The 17,022-nt window shown below is 41.7% G+C and overlaps 1 protein-coding gene across 3 annotated transcripts in view; it reads left to right on the forward strand.

Moving 5' to 3' along the window:
• Positions 1 to 17,022, forward strand: part of HMCN1 (hemicentin 1) — a 924,522-nt gene that overhangs the window by 193,759 nt on the left and 713,741 nt on the right. For all 3 annotated transcript variants that reach the window (XM_073642974.1, XM_073642975.1, XM_073642976.1), the window contains exons 3-4: positions 3,378 to 3,536; positions 7,853 to 7,975. In XM_073642974.1, the coding sequence (XP_073499075.1) occupies positions 3,378 to 3,536; positions 7,853 to 7,975 (282 nt within the window). The remainder of the gene's footprint in view (positions 1 to 3,377; positions 3,537 to 7,852; positions 7,976 to 17,022) is intronic.

Genomic DNA, 17,022 nt, shown 5'->3' on the forward strand with positions numbered 1-17,022 from the left:
AGCTCTCCTGTCTGGTGTAGTATATATAGGATCTGTCAGCTCTCCTGTGTGGTGCAGTATATAGAGGATCTGTCAGCTCTCCTGTGTGGTGTAGTATATAGAGGATCTGTCAGCTCTCCTATTTGGTGTAGTATATAGAGGATCTGTCAGCTCTCCTGTGTGGTGTAGTATATGGAGGATCTGTCAGCTCTTCTATTTGGTGTAGTATATAGAGGATCTGTCAGCTCTCCTATGTGGTGCAGTATATGGAGGATCTGTCAGCTCTCCTGTGTGGTGCAGTATATAGAGGATCTGTCAGCTCTCCTGTGTGGTGTAGTATATAGAGGATCTGTCAGCTCTCCTATTTGTTGTAGTATATAGTGGATCTGTCAGCTCTACTGTGTGGTGTAGTATATAGAGGATCTATCAGCTCTCCTGTGTGGTGTAGTATATAGAGGATCTGTCAGCTCTCCTGTAAGGTGTAGTATATAGAGGATCTGTCAGCTATCCTGTGTGGTGTAGTATATAGAGGATCTGTCAGCTCTCCTGTGTGGTGTAGTATATAGAGGATCTGTCAGCTCTCCTGTGTGGTGTATTATATAGAGGTTCTGTCAGCTCTCCTGTTTGGTGTAGTATATAGAGGATCTGTCAGCTCTCCTGTTTAGTGTAGTATATAGAGGATCTGTCTGCTCTCCTGTTTGGTGTAGTATATATAGGATCTGTCAGCTCTCCTGTGTGGTGCAGTATATAGAGGATCTGTCAGCTCTCCTGTGTGGTGTAGTATATAGAGGATCTGTCAGCTCTCCTATTTGGTGTAGTATATAGAGGATCTGTCAGCTCTCCTGTGTGGTGTAGTATATAGAGGATCTGTCAGCTCTCCTGTGTGGTGCAGTATATAGAGGATCTGTCAGCTCTCCTGTGTGGTGTAGTATATAGAGGATCTGTCAGCTCCCCTGTGTGGTGTAGTATATAGAGGATCTGTCAGCTCTCCTGTGTGGTGTAGTATATAGAAGATCTGTCAGCTCTCCTGTGTGGTGCAGTATATAGAGGATCTGTCAGCTCTCCTTTGTGGTGTAGTATATAGAGGATCTGTCAGCTCTCCTATTTGGTGTAGTATATAGAGGATCTGTCAGCTCCCCTGTGTGGTGTAGTATATAGAGGATCTGTCAGCTATCCTGTGTGGTGTAGTATATAGAGGATCTGTCAGCTCTCCTGTGTGGTGTAGTATATAGAGGATCTGTCAGCTCTCCTGTGTGGTGTATTATATAGAGGTTCTGTCAGCTCTCCTGTTTGGTGTAGTATATAGAGGATCTGTCAGCTCTCCTGTTTAGTGTAGTATATAGAGGATCTGTCTGCTCTCCTGTTTGGTGTAGTATATATAGGATCTGTCAGCTCTCCTGTGTGGTGCAGTATATAGAGGATCTGTCAGCTCTCCTGTGTGGTGTAGTATATAGAGGATCTGTCAGCTCTCCTATTTGGTGTAGTATATAGAGGATCTGTCAGCTCTCCTGTGTGGTGTAGTATATAGAGGATCTGTCAGCTCTCCTGTGTGGTGCAGTATATAGAGGATCTGTCAGCTCTCCTATTTGGTGTAGTATATAGAGGATCTGTCAGCTCTCCTGTGTGGTGTAGTATATAGAGGATCTGTCAGCTCTCCTGTGTGGTGCAGTATATAGAGGATCTGTCAGCTCTCCTGTGTGGTGTAGTATATAGAGGATCTGTCAGCTCCCCTGTGTGGTGTAGTATATAGAGGATCTGTCAGCTCTCCTGTGTGGTGTAGTATATAGAAGATCTGTCAGCTCTCCTGTGTGGTGCAGTATATAGAGGATCTGTCAGCTCTCCTTTGTGGTGTAGTATATAGAGGATCTGTCAGCTCTCCTATTTGGTGTAGTATATAGAGGATCTGTCAGCTCCCCTGTGTGGTGTAGTATATAGAGGATCTGTCAGCTATCCTGTGTGGTGTAGTATATAGAGGATCTGTCAGCTCTCCTGTGTGGTGTAGTATATAGAGGATCTGTCAGCTCTCCTGTGTGGTGTATTATATAGAGGTTCTGTCAGCTCTCCTGTTTGGTGTAGTATATAGAGGATCTGTCAGCTCTCCTGTTTAGTGTAGTATATAGAGGATCTGTCTGCTCTCCTGTTTGGTGTAGTATATATAGGATCTGTCAGCTCTCCTGTGTGGTGCAGTATATAGAGGATCTGTCAGCTCTCCTGTGTGGTGTAGTATATAGAGGATCTGTCAGCTCTCCTATTTGGTGTAGTATATAGAGGATCTGTCAGCTCTCCTGTGTGGTGTAGTATATAGAGGATCTGTCAGCTCTCCTGTGTGGTGCAGTATATAGAGGATCTGTCAGCTCTCCTGTGTGGTGTAGTATATAGAGGATCTGTCAGCTCCCCTGTGTGGTGTAGTATATAGAGGATCTGTCAGCTCTACTGTGTGGTGTAGTATATAGAAGATCTGTCAGCTCTCCTGTGTGGTGCAGTATATAGAGGATCTGTCAGCTCTCCTTTGTGGTGTAGTATATAGAGATCTGTCAGCTCTCCTATTTGGTGTAGTATATAGAGGATCTGTCAGCTCTCCTGTGTGGTGTAGTATATAGAGGATCTGTCAGCTCTCCTGTGTGGTGTAGTATATAGAGGATCTGTCAGCTCTCCTGTGTGGTGTAGTATATAGAGGATCTGTCAGCTCTCCTGTGTGGTGTAGTATACAATAGATCTGTCAGTTCTCCTTTATGGTGTAGTATATAGTAGTATATATGATCTATCCTGTGTGGTATTTTTACACACAGTAACTGCATGGAGGGCCCCAAGAATGATTTTTCTCTGGTGGGCCCAAGGTAATCCAGTCCGACACTGCACAGCTATGTAACTTTGCATGATCTGACACTACGAAGCTGAGTTGCATAGGTTCATAAATATTTCTAGCTTTTAATAATACCACTCACAATTGGTTGTGGAATATATAGGAGGGAAGAAATTTCACAAACTGTCTTGTCAGAAAGGTGCCATCCTATTACAATACTATGCTCAAATTCAGTGGCTCTCATTAGACTGATCCATTCTTTCACAAATGTTAGTAAAGGGAGACTGGATGTTAAAAACTTAGCTGCTTGATTTGATACCACTGAGGCCATGAGACTGAATGAAAAACTTGAGTTCATTGATTATGAGCTGTGCCCCAAAGGTTTTGTCCTTAAGCTGTATAGTATATGTATCTTATGTGGTCAGGATATCATTTTAGTTTGGGAAAAAAATGTAATAATTGCTTTACCACCTTAGCTACTTTATAGATCTTTTTAGCTTGCATAACCTATGTATAAAGCTACACTGATTTCTGCAATCTACTTCCAAATGAACAATGACTTTGTTGTGTTGCTTTTTTCTTGCCCAAAATACAGGGTGGTGGGGATTGCCCAGAAATGAGTGTAGGAGCGATAAAGATTGCCCTGGAAATATCTCTACCTGGATCCTTTATTTATGTGTTTACTGATGCAAGATCGAAGGATTACCAGCTCGCCAATGATGTCCTACAACTGATACAACAGAAACAGTCACAAGTGAGTATGAAGCCCCCATACACATTTGATAGTTATCAGCCAAATGATTGTTCTGACGTCAGCTATCTGTCCCGACTACCCCATAAAGAGAAACACAAGGCTGAACATTCCTGTGTTGTTGATGAGGGAGACTTTTCCAAAATCATCTGGTAGCAGCTAGGGAGTATAAAAGGATGGTCAAAAATTACACAGACCGAATCTTCCTTTCTGGATCATCTGTTGGGAAGAAGCACCCATACACATTAGGCTGTTGACTGAAACCACTCAGGGTTTGGTTGACTTTAGTCTAAGGAGTCTTCAGGGCAATCCTAACTGTAAATGTTTACTGTATTTTTAGACTATAGGACGCACTTTAATACAAGTAAGACACAGCCAAGGTTTAATCAATAGAAAATAGGAAAAATATACAGGGGTCAATATCACTCATGTTTATGCAGTAGGATAGAATAGGGATGTAAGAGATCTAATGTTAGTGTTTCACTGCAGCATGTGTAGTATACACATATAGCTTTACAGCACGCACAGTATATACACTGTCTGCTACATATCCACAAATACAAACCTCTGCTACACACCAAAGCTCATATTTATATATATATGTATATATATGTGTACCGTATATTTATATACACATATACATATATACACAGCTCAGATACATACACCTCTGCTACCCACCAGAGCTGTCCTATATATATACAGTACAGACCAAAAGTTTGGACACACCTTCTCATTTAAATATTTTTCTGTATTTTCATGACTATGAAAATTGTACATTCACACTGAAGGCATCAAAACTATGAATTAACACATGTGGAATTATATACTTAACAAAAAAGTGTGAAACAACTGAAAATATGTCTTATATTCTAGGCTCTTCAAAGTAGTCACCTTTTGCTTTGATGGCTGCTTTGCACACTCTTGGCATTCTCTTGATGAGATTCAAGAGGTAGTCACCAGAAATGGTTTTCACTTCACAGGTGTGCCCTGTCAGGCTTAATAAGTGGTATTTCTTGCCTTATAAATGGGGTTGGGACCATCAGTTGTGTTGTGCAGAAGTCTGGTGGATACACAGCTGATAGTCCTACTGAATAGACTGTTAGAATTTGTATTATGGCAAGGAAAAAGAAGCTAAGTAAAGAAAAATGAGTGGCCATCATTACTTTCAGAAATGAAGGTCAGTCAGTCTGAAAAATTGGGCAAACTTTGAAAGTGTCCCCAAGTGCAGTTGCAAAAACCATCAAGCGCTACAAAGAAACTGTCTCACATGAGGACCGCTCTAGGAAAGGAAGACCAAGAGTCACCTCTGCTTCTGAGCATAAGTTTATCCGAGTCACCAACCTCAGAAATCGCAGGTTAACAGCAGCTCAGATTAGAGACCAGGTCAATACCACACAGAGTTCTAGCAGCAGACACATCTCTTCAACAACTGTTAAGAGGAGACTTTGTGCAGCAGGCCTTCATGGTAAAATAGCTACTAGGAAACCACTGCTAAGGACAGGCAACAAGCAGAGGAGACAAGTTTGGGCTAAAGAACACAAGGAATGGACATTAGACTAGTGGAAATCTGTGCTTGGGTCTGATGAGTCGAAATTTGAGATCTTTGGTTCCAACCACCGTGTTTTTGTGCGAGGCAGAAAAGGTGAACGGATGGACTCTACATGCCTGGTTCCCACCGTGAAGCATGGAGGAGGAGGTGTGATGGTGTGGGGGTGCTTAGCTGGTGACACTGTTGGGGATTTATTCAAAATTGAAGGCATACTGAACCAGCATGGCTACCACAGCATCTTGCAGCGGCATGCTATTCCATCCGGTGTGCGTTTAGTTGGACCATCATTTATTTTTCAACAGGACAATGACCCCAAACACACCTCCAGGCTGTGTAAGGGCTATTTGACCAAGAAAGAGAGTGATGGGGTGCTACGCCAGATGACCTGGCCTCCACAGTCACCAAACCTGAACCCAATCGAGATGGTTTGGGGTGAGCTGGACCGCAGAGTGAAGGCAAAAGGGCCAACAAGTGCTAAGCATCTCTGGGAACTCCTTCAAGATTGTTGGAAGACCATTTCCGATGACTACCTCTTGAATCTCATCAAGAGAATGCCAAGAGTGTGCAAAGCAGTCATCAAAGCAAAAGGTGGCTACTTTGAAGAACCTAGAATATAAGACATATGTTCAGTTGTTTCACACTTTTTTGTTAAGTATATAATTCCACATGTGTTAATTCATAGTTTTGATGCCTTCAGTGTGAATGCACAATTTTCATAGTCATGAAAATACAGAAAAATCTTTAAATGAGAAGCTGTGTCCAAACTTTTGGTCTGTACTGTATGTATATATATATATATATATATATACAGCTCTGCTACATACAACTCTGTTACAAAATACTTATAATTCTGATACATACACACAATGCTCCCCTATATACACGCACAGCTCTGCTACATACACACAAACACATCTTTACTACATCAACACACATACACACACACTGTATACAGTACCACTGTCATAACCTGAAAGTCCTTCAGCTAGCCAGGACTTGCAGCATTCAAGCACCTTAAGTGATGTGGTATCCTGGAAGCTTCCTCTACTACTCTGCATCAATCAGACTGATCAATGTCATGCAGTAGGAGAGCAGATCTCTCAGTGATTGGGAACAACGCTGTGTCAGCATTCTCCTCCGTCACAGGAAGCTGCCTCCAGACTATAAAACCCTTTTTTTTAGAAAGATTTTTTCTTTCTAAAATGTTCATCTTGTAGTACAAGAATATGGTACTTTGTGTTCATCCGTTGATGGTATATCATGACCACTTCAAGCCTATTAGGAATTTGTAATAAGTCACAAAGTTCACACAGAGTTAAGCTGGGTTAACAGGGTCAGATTAAAACCAATTTTTTTAAATTAAGTTTTTGTTAAATATATATTCTTTAAAATGTTTGATTTTGTTCTTTAATTTTCCATATTGCAATCTATATTAAATAAAAATTCTGAAATCTTGCACTTTTAATACTGGTCACTAAGCCAAATACTAGATGACTTTTAGCTGCCAGGTAGACTGGCTCTGACTTATTGACTTGTGCAAGATAGTTTCTAGGCAAGTTCTAATCTGAGTCATTGTGAAGGGAGGGGTGGAGGTGAGCTGTGACCATCTATTGTGAATGGTCGATCCTGTGTGATCTGCTGTACATACAGGTACGATCTGTAATTGTACTCTGGCATGCAATGATAATGACATGAGTCTATTACATTTTGTAGACAGTGAGAAAATTGCAATATTTCAGATTTTTTTCTCAACATAGTTAGTGATATAGAAAATTTTAAAAAAAACCATAATGAAACATGTTGAAAATGATAAATGTCTTTGAAAACAAATTTGACATAAAAACCAGATTTAAATAATAGATCATTCTCTAAAGACACATTGTCTTTAAGGCCCTTACACAGGATGATGAAAATTGTATGGGGACTAATCAATATGCATTGCAATTGTTTGGTATTTCCTTCATTTGCATATTGTTGGTAGCGTGCCACCATTCTACATGGGAAAATGTGCTGCCTACAGCTATGATTTACAGGACCGCATAAGTGATCCAGTCTGCTGATAAACAAGTGTTTTGCTTGTTCATAGGCTGATCAGTGGTATGTATACACCGGCCAATGATCGGGAATGATCATTCTTGTGAATGCTCATATTGACATGCGTACATGACTTTTATGTTCATCTTATGTTCAGAATCCCTTTATATGGGCCAAGCAGAGAAGACCTCATGGTCGAACCTACTCATTATTCGACAAGAGGTCTGGATTAGACTACAATGTCTGCTGTAACGAGCAGCCGTTACACTTACTATAAGTGAATTCAATTACGAAGGTAAGGGGAAAATTACAATACAAGAGTACAGCAGCATCAGCAATGCCTGTGAGCTGGACACAAACAGAAGCCATGAAATAGTTATCATCTGTTGTAAATATCTAAGAACATTATTACCATTAGACTGAAAGCACAGAGTTCGTATACTTTCACTTGCATGAAACATAGGAATGGTATTTACCTATAGAACTATGCAATAAATAAGTTAATGCTTCCAATTGTTTTGACATATGCTATTTATTTCCGATGGATAATGTTTCCTTCTTAACATCAAAAAAGCATAAAAACTTTGACAATGTATTTCCAATGAACGCAGAGCCGTAATGTTGCTTTTATGTTATCCCCCTGTTTAGAGTAAAGGTCTGGTCACACTGAATATGCATGTTCTTTATACCACTGAAATACTAGAATCACTCCCGTATTACTGTATTCCGACAGGTTGTGTTTGTATTGACCGGAGACTGTGATGACAGAAGCCACGTGGGCTACAAGATTTATGAGGAAATTGCTTCTACAAGCTCTGGCCAAGTATTTCACTTGGATAAAAAACAAGTTAACGAGGTAAGGTAAACCACATTAGCTCCTCATTGTATGCCGGGATCTTTCCAGAGTTACACATTCTGATATTCACAATTATTTGTTGCAATAAAAGAGCCCATGAAAGGTATGTTTGCATGGCAGATTTTTTGCAGTTACTTTGGTTCATATTTTTGAAATCTGCATTAAATCTTACCTTAAATCTCTTCCCATCTTTTTAAAATATGAAATCCACATTGCCTCTGTATAAAGCGCTGGTAAGGCCGCACTTAGAATATTGTGCACAGTTCTGGGCTCCGGTGCTCAGGAAAGACATATTGGAGCTAGAGAGGGTACAAAGGAGGGCGACTAAGGTAATAAAGGGAATGGAGGGACTAGAATACCCAGAGAGGTTGTCAAAATTAGGCCTATTTACGTTGGAAAAGAGAAGGCTTAGGGGAGACCTCATAAACATGTATAAATACATCAGGGGGCAGTACAGAGATCTCTCCCATGACCTGTTTATACCAAGGATGGTGACAAAGACGAGGGGGCACACTATGCGTCTGGAGGAAAGGAGGTTCCTGCACCAGCATAGAAGGGGATTCTTTACGGTCAGAGCCGTGAGACTCTGGAACTCTCTGGGAGAGGAAGTGGTGATGTCCAACTCACTTAATGAGTTCAAGAGAGGCCTGGACGCCTTTCTTGAGAACAATAAAATTACATCTTATGCTTAGTGATAGTTAATTAATCCAGGGATTTAATCTGACTGCCAGATAGGAGTCGGGAAGTAAATTTTTCCTCAATGATGTAAATTGGCCTATACTGCATGTTTTTTTTTTGCCTTCCCCTGGATCAACGCTGCGGAATAGCTGCAGTGCACAAGAAATAGGCTGAACTGGATGGACGCTTGTCTTTTTTCGGCCTTATAAACTATGTAACTATGTAATAGCAGCAGAATTCTTTGTCACAGATCTGAAACTCACAGATTTTTGAGTCAGAGAAAAAATATATGCAACAGTTCACACCTTAAACCTGCCATAGATTCTATATCAAAAACAGTATATGGGCTTTTTCACAGGCTGAGTTTTTGCAGCGTTCTTTCAACCTGCATTTTTGCTGTGGGAAAAATGCAGCATTTTACAGTACCAGCAAAGTGAATGGCATTTCTGAAATCTCATGCCCATGGAAGTCATTTTTTCCTTGTGGATTTGAACGATCAAAGCGTTTTTTAAAATATGTAGCATACCAATTCTTTCAGCAAATTTGCAGTGTCTTTCACCTATTCAAATGAATGGGAAAAAAACAATTAAAAAAGCATCACAAACAGAAGCAAAAATGCAACAAAAATGCTCATATTTTTGCTGCATTTTTCCTGCCAGAAAAATCTGCTGCAAATACTCAATGTGTACATAGAATATGTCTGATTATTTCACAAGATAAATCAGCAGTTTACAGAGAATCTGTCAGCACAATTTTTTTAAGTAAAGACATGGCTGTAATGACGCAGTAATATACACTGCTCAAAAAAATAAAGGGAACACTTAAACAACAGAATATAACTCCAAGTAAATCAAACTTCTGTGAAATCAAACTGTCCACTTAGGAAGCAACACTGATTGACAATCAATTTCACATGCTGTTGTGCAAATGGAATAGACAATGGATGGAAATTATTGGCAATTATCAAGACATACTCAATAAAGGAGTGGTTCTGCAGGTGGGGACCACAGACCACATCTCAGTACCAATGCTTTCTGGCTGATGTTTTGGTCACTTTTGAATGTTGGTTGTGCTTTCACACTCGTGGCAGCATGAGACGGACTGTACAACCCACAGAAGTTGCTCAGGTAGTGCAGCTCATCCAGGATGGCACATCAATGCGAGCTGTGGCAAGAGGGTTTGCTGTGTCTGTCAGTGTAGTGTCCAGAGGTTGGAGGCTCTACCAGGAGACAGGCCAGTACAGCAGGAGACATGGAGGGGGCCGTAGTAGGGCAACAACCCAGCAGCAGGACCGCTACCTCCGCCTTTGTGCAAGGAGGAACAGGAGGAGCACTGCTACAGCCCTGCAAAATGACCTCCAACAGGCCACAAATGTGCATGTGTCTGCACAAATGGTTAGAAACCGACTCCATGAGGGTGGTATGAGGGCCCGACGTCCACAGATGGGGGTTGTGCTCACAGCCAAACACTGTGCAGGACGCTTGGCATTTGCCACAGAACACCAGGATTGGCAAAGTCGCCACTGGCGCCCTGTGCTCTTCACAGATGAAAGCAGGTTCACACTGAGCACATGTGACAGATGTGACAGAGTCTGGAGATGCCGTGGAGAGTGATCTGCAGCCTGCAACATTATTCAGCATGACCGGTTTGGCAGTGGGTCAGTAATGATGTGGGGTGGCATTTCTTTGGAGGGCCGAACAGCCCTCCATGTGCTTGCCAGAGGTAGCCTGACTGCCATTAGGTACCGAGGTGAGATCCTCAGACCCCTTGTGAGACCATATGCTAGTGCGGTTGGCCCTGGGCTCCTCCTAATGCAGGACAATGCCAGACATCATATGGCTGGAGTGTGTCAGCAGTTCCTGCAAGATGAAGGCATTGAAGCTATGGACTGACCCGCCCATTCCCCAGACCTGAATCTGACTGAGCACATCTTGGACATCATGTCTCGCTCCATCCACCAACGTCACGTTGCACCACAGACTGTCCAGGAGTTGGCGGATGCTTTAGTCCAGGTCTGGGAGGAGATCGCACAGGAGACCATCCGCAACTTCATCAGGAGCATGCCCAGGCATTGTAGGGAGGTCATACAGGCATGTGGAGGTCACACACAATACTAAGCCTCATTTTGACTTGTTTTAAGGACATTACATCAAAGTTGGATCAGCCTGTAGTGTGTTTTTCCACTTTAATTTTGGGGGTGACTCCAAATCCAGGCCTCCATTGGTTAATAAATTTGATTTCCATTGATGATTTTTGTGTGATTTTATTGTCAGCACATTCAACTTTGTACAGAACAAAGTATTCAATGAGAATATTTCATTCATTCAGATCTAGGATGTGTTATTTGAGTGTTCCCTTTATTTTTTTGAGCAGTGTGTATTACATTGATACCTTTGGTGAAGAAATCCAGTTTGTTCTTCTTCTTTAACCCCTTTCTGACATGAGACATATACATACATCCCTGTGCCCTGGTACTTATTGACCATGGATACGTCTCGAAGATTTTGCACTCACAGAGGCTGTTCGCGCGCGATCACAGCCGGTGCTGTGCCCACTCCGCTTCCAGCACTTTAACCCGCTATATGCTTCAATTGCAGCATTTAGTAAGCGAGCAGAGGGACAGAAGCCCCTCTGCTCTTGGATCGGAGACCATGGTGACCCGATGTCGTCATGATGACATCCGGGTCACCGGGCACTAGTAAGTTAGTTAGATCATGCACAGTGCATGATCTAACTAGCTTGAGTTTGCAGCACTGACAGGTTATAAGGTATAGCAGTGATTTGCTATATTTTTGGAATACAAAGCGATCAAAAAATGTCACGTGACCGAAAATGGTACCAATAAAAGCGACAACTTGTCCCACAAGAAACAAACCCTTACCTGATGTTTCGGCTTAAATCTGGAAAAATTATAGCTCTCAAAATATGACTAGTTTTTGCAAAAAAAAAGCGTTTTTTAGTGTGTGACAGCTGTCAATCATAAAAACCCTATATAAATCTGGTATTGGTGTAATCGCACTGACCCGAAGAATAAAGTCGTCTAATCACTTATACCGCACGAGGAACGGAGTAAAAAATAAATAAAACCAATTCTTCACCTGGTGCTGGTTTGTTCATTGCCTCCCAAAGATCGCAGCAAGGCTCGGCTCACACTGATCCTGCACTCTGCGCTGAGCACTTACACCCGGGTTTCTGTGTAAATCTCTGAAATATGTTATCAGACAGAATCCCCGGCAGAAGATTCACTGTAAGGAGGCAGATGGAGACACCATGGAGTGGACGCCGTCTGGCTTGTGATCCCACAGTGCCCGTCTTTTTATTAGGCGTGCATAAAAGTGCCGTCAGCTACATTTTTGTGAAGCTCTGAAAAAAAGGACACCGCTAAACAGAGGCCAGACGGAGTCCAGAGTAATTCTGCTGCCTCATTATAGTGAATGGATCCCTCGGGGGTTTCATCTGAATTATATCACTCGGAGATTTACAGTACAGACCAAAAGTTTGGACACACATTCTCATTTAAAGATTTTTCTGTATTTTCATGACTATGAAAATTGTACATTCACACTGAAGGCATCAAAACTATGAATTAACACATGTGGAATTATATACTTAACAAAAAAGTGTGAAACAACTGAAAATATGTCTTATATTCTAGGTTCTTCAAAGTAGCCACCTTTTGCTTTGATGACTGCTTTGCACACTCTTGGCATTCTCTTGATGAGCTTCAAGTGGTAGTCACCGGAAATGGTTTTCACTTCACAGGTGTGCCCTGTCAGGTTTAATAAGAGGGATTTCTTGCCTTATAAATGGAGTTGGGACCATCAGTTGTGTTGTGCAGAAGTCAGGTGGATACACAGCTGATAGCCCTACTGAATAGACTGTTAGAATTTGTATTATGGCAAGAAAAAAGCAGCTAAGTAAAGAAAAATGAGTGGCCACCATCATTTTAAGAAATGAAGGTCAGTCAGCCCGAAAAATTGGGAAAACTTTGAAAGTGTCCCCAAGTGCAGTTGCAAAAACCATCAAGCGCTACAAAACAACTGGCTCACATGAGAACCGCCCCAGGAAAGGAAGACCAAGAGTCACCTCTGCTTCTGAGGATAAGTTTTTCCAAGTCACCAGCCTCAGAAATCGCAGGTTAACAGCAGCTCAGATTAGAGACCAGGTCAATGCCACACAGAGTTCTAGCAGCAGACACATCTCTTCAACAACTGTTAAGAGGAGACTTTGTGCAGCAGGCCTTCATGGTAAAAGAGCAGCTAGGAAACCACTGCTAAGGACAGGCAACAAGCAGAAGAGACTTGTTTGGGCTAAAGAACACAAGGAATGGACATTAGACCAGTGGAAATCTGTGCTTTGGTCTGATGAGTCCAAATTTGAGATCTTTGATTCCAACCACCTTGTCTTTGTGAGACGCAGAAAAGGTGAACGGATGGACTCTACATCCCTGGTTCCCACCATGAAGCATGGAGGAGGAGGTGTGATGGTGTGGGGGTGCTTTGCTGGTGACTCTGTTGGGGATTTATTCAAAATTGAAGGCATACTGAACCAGCAAGGCTACCACAGCATCTTGCAGCGGCATGCTATTCAATCCAGTTTGCGTTTAGTTGGACCATCATTTATTTTTCAACAGGACAATGACCCCAAACACACCTCCAGGTTGTGTAAGGGCTATTTGACCAAGAGGGGGAGTGATGGGGTGCTACGCCAGATGACCTGGCCTCCGCAGTCACCAGACCTGAACCCAATCGAGATTGTTTGGGATGAGCTGGACTGCAGAGTGAAGGCAAAAGGGCCAACAAGTGCTAAGCATCTCTGGGAACTCTTTCAAGATTGTTGGAAGACCATTTCCGGTGACTACCTCTTAAAGCTCATCAAGAGAATGCCAAGAGTGTGCAAAGCAGTCATCAAAGCAAAAGGTAGCTACTTTGAAGAACCTAGAATATAAGACATATTTTCAGTTGTTTCACACTTTTTTGTTAAGTATATAATTCTACATGTGTTAATTCATAGTTTTGATGCCTTCAGTGTGAATGTACAATTTTCAAAGTCATGAAAATACAGAGAAATCTTTAAATGAGAAGGTGTGTCCAAACTTTTGGTCTGTACGGTAGATGGAAACCCTGATATCAGTGCTCAGCATACAGCACAGAATAAATGGGAACATTTTACATAACATTTTGGATCACAATAAAAGCTTCTACTCAATCCACACAAAAAGCAAGTCCCCACTCAGGTATATCATCTGTTCACGGAAATTAGGGGGTTTCCACGTTACTAGTAGCACAAAGGCTCTGGAAAAGTAAAGTGGCCCTTGCCCCCCAAAAGAAATTCAGCAAATTCTGTGCTCCCAAATACAAATGCCTACCTCCCTTTTGAGCCCTACAGTGTGCCTAAACCACAGTTAGCGTCCACATGTTTGGCATTTGTGTAGCGATGAGAGCGCACCTAATTTACGGGTGCATGTCTCCAGAAGCACAAGCTGGGCATAACGTACTGGTCACTACAACGGCAGTTTGCAATTTTCACTCAGCAACATCCAGTGCTGCTTGTTTCTGGAAAGCACCCATGTAGTTAAAATCCTCTCCACACCTGTAGTGTTCCCAAAGGGGTATAATTCCCAAAATGGGGTCACTTGAGCGGGGCTTCTGCTCTTCTAGCACATAGGGTCTCTGTATATGGAGTCTGCATACTATTCTAGGAAAATCTGTGCTCCACGAGGCAAATAGCGCTCTGTTCCTCCCGAGTCTCGCCATGTGGCTAAGCAGTACTGTGCAGCCACATATGGGGTATTTCTACATTCAGCAAAAATTGTGTGTCAGTTTTACCCATTTCCTAGTGTGAAAATGTCAAATCTGGGGCTAAAACAAAACTTTGCTGGTAAAAATATAATTATTCTTTCTTCACTGCCCAATGGTGTAAAATTCTGTGAGGCACATGTGTGAACATGCTCACTGCACCCCTAGATGAATTCATTGAGCTGCGTAGTTTCTAAAATGGGGTCTCTTATGGGGAGTTCTGCTGTTCTGGCACCTTAGGGGCTCTGCCAATGTGACATAGCACCGTCAAACCTGCCAAGCAAAATATGACCTCCAATATGGTGCTTCTTCCCTTCTGAACTTTGCACTGTGCCTCAAAAGTAGTTTTCAACCAGGAGAAAATTGCACAACACACAGGAGAAATTTCACAACAAATTTTGGGGTCAATTGTGGGGGTTTTCCACTGTTTAGGCACATCAATGGCTCTCCAAAAGCGATATGACACCCACAGACCATTCCATCAAAGTCTGTGTTCCAAAATATCACTCCTTCCTTTCTGAGCCCTGCCGTGCGCCCAATCAATAGTTTTCCCCCACATATTGGGTACCTGCGTGTTCAGAAGAAATTGCACAACAAATTTTGGGGTCCATTCTCTCCTGTTACCCCTTTGAAAATAAAAAATTTGGGGCTAAAAAACATTTTTGTGGGAAAAATTTAATTTTTTAATTTTCACGGCTCCACGTTATATACTTCTGTGAAGCACTTGGGGGTTCAAGGTGCTCTCCTCACATCTAGATACGTTCCCTGAGGGGTGTAGTTTCCAAAATGCTGTCACTTGTGGGGGATTTCCACTGTTTAGGCACATCAGGGGTTCCCCAAATTTTCATGGCGTCTGCTAATTAATCAAGCAAATTTTCCATTCAAAAAGTCAAATGGTGCTCCTTACCTTCCGAGCCCTGCCGTGTCCCCAAACTCTGGTTTTCCCCCACATATGGGGTATTTGTTTACTCAGTAGAAATTTCACAACAAATGGTATGGTGCAATTTTTCCTGTTATTCTTATGAAAATGCAAAATTGGGGGCTGAAAAACATTTTTGTGGGAAAAATGTGAAAATTGTATTTTTATGGCTCAGTGTTATAAACTTTTGTGAAGCACCTGAGGGTTCAATGTGCTCACCACACATCTAGATAAGTTCCCTGAGGGGTCTAATTTCCAAAATGGTGTCACTTGGGGTTTTCCACTGTTTAGGCACATCAGGAGCTCTCCAAATGCGACATGGCGTCCGCTTTCAAGTTAATTTTACATATAAAAAGGCAAATGGTGCTCCTTCCCTTCTGAGCCCTGCCGTGCACCCAAACAGTGGTTTTAACCCACATATGGGGTATCGGCGTGCTCAGGAGAAATTGCACAACAAATTTTAGGGTCTATTTTTTCCTCTTACCCTTTCAAAAATAAAAAAATTGGGGTATAAAGTAATTTTTTTGTGAAAAAAAGTTAAATGTTTATTGTTTTCTTCCACATTCCAAAAATTCCTGTGAAGCACCTGAAGGGTTAATAAACTTCTGGAATGTGGTTTTGAGCACCTTGAAGGGTGCAGTTTTTAGAATGGTGTCACTTTTGGGTATTTTTTTCATAAAGGCCCCTCAAAGTCACTTCAAATGTGATGTGGTCCCTAAAAAATGTTTTTTTAAATTTTGCTGGAAAAATTAGAAATCGCTGGTCAAATTTTAACTTTTATAACTTCCTAACAAAAAAAATATTGATTCCAAAATTGTGCTGATGTAAAGTAGACATGTGGGAAATGTTATTTATTAACTATTTTGTGTGACATATCTCTCTGATTTAAGGGCATGAAAATTCAAATTTGAAAATTGTGAAATTTTCACCAAATTTCTGATTTTTTCACAAATAAGCCAAAAAGCCAGTCATATCAAATAAATTTTACCACTATAATGAAGTACAATATGTCACGAAGAAACAATCTCAGAATCAGTGGAATCCATTGAAGCGTTCCAGAGTTATTACCTCATGAAGTGACACTGGACAGAATTCTAAAAATTGGCCTAGGCATTAGCATGCAAACAGCGTTTCGGGGTAAAGGGGTTAATCATCATTTGAAGTTTTTTGCTAATTAGATTTCGGTGCACATGGGCTGGGCTGTACACAGGGTCATCTCCTCCCTGTCTGTGATTCCCTGGCCCCTCCACTTACCTCCGGTGTGTGAATCACAGGTCACTGCTGAGATTTCAAACAGAGGAGGCCGGTTACTGTAAAAGCAGTGACCTGTTATTCACAGACCATAGGCAGGCGGAGGGGCCGAGGAATCACAGACAGTCCGGTCCCTGTGCACCAAAATCTAATTAGCAGAAAACTTCAAATGGTGATTAATGAAGAACAACAAAACAGATTTATTCACCAAAGGTATCAATATAATCAGTACTACAGCATCATTAAAGCCATGCCTTTACTTTACATTACAAAATCATGCAGACAGATTCTCTTTAAAATCACTGTAGGGTGTCAGAATAATACCGGTGTCTTTACTAATATATGCAGTTGATTTCTCCTCTGTTCCCTGTAATACAGAATAATAATTTTTTAAGCAGTTT

This window comes from Phyllobates terribilis, unplaced genomic scaffold (assembly GCF_046119375.1).
Source record: "Phyllobates terribilis strain yellow unplaced genomic scaffold, ASM4611937v1 Scaffold_8__6_contigs__length_399053987, whole genome shotgun sequence".
Taxonomy (NCBI): Eukaryota; Metazoa; Chordata; class Amphibia; order Anura; family Dendrobatidae; genus Phyllobates; species Phyllobates terribilis.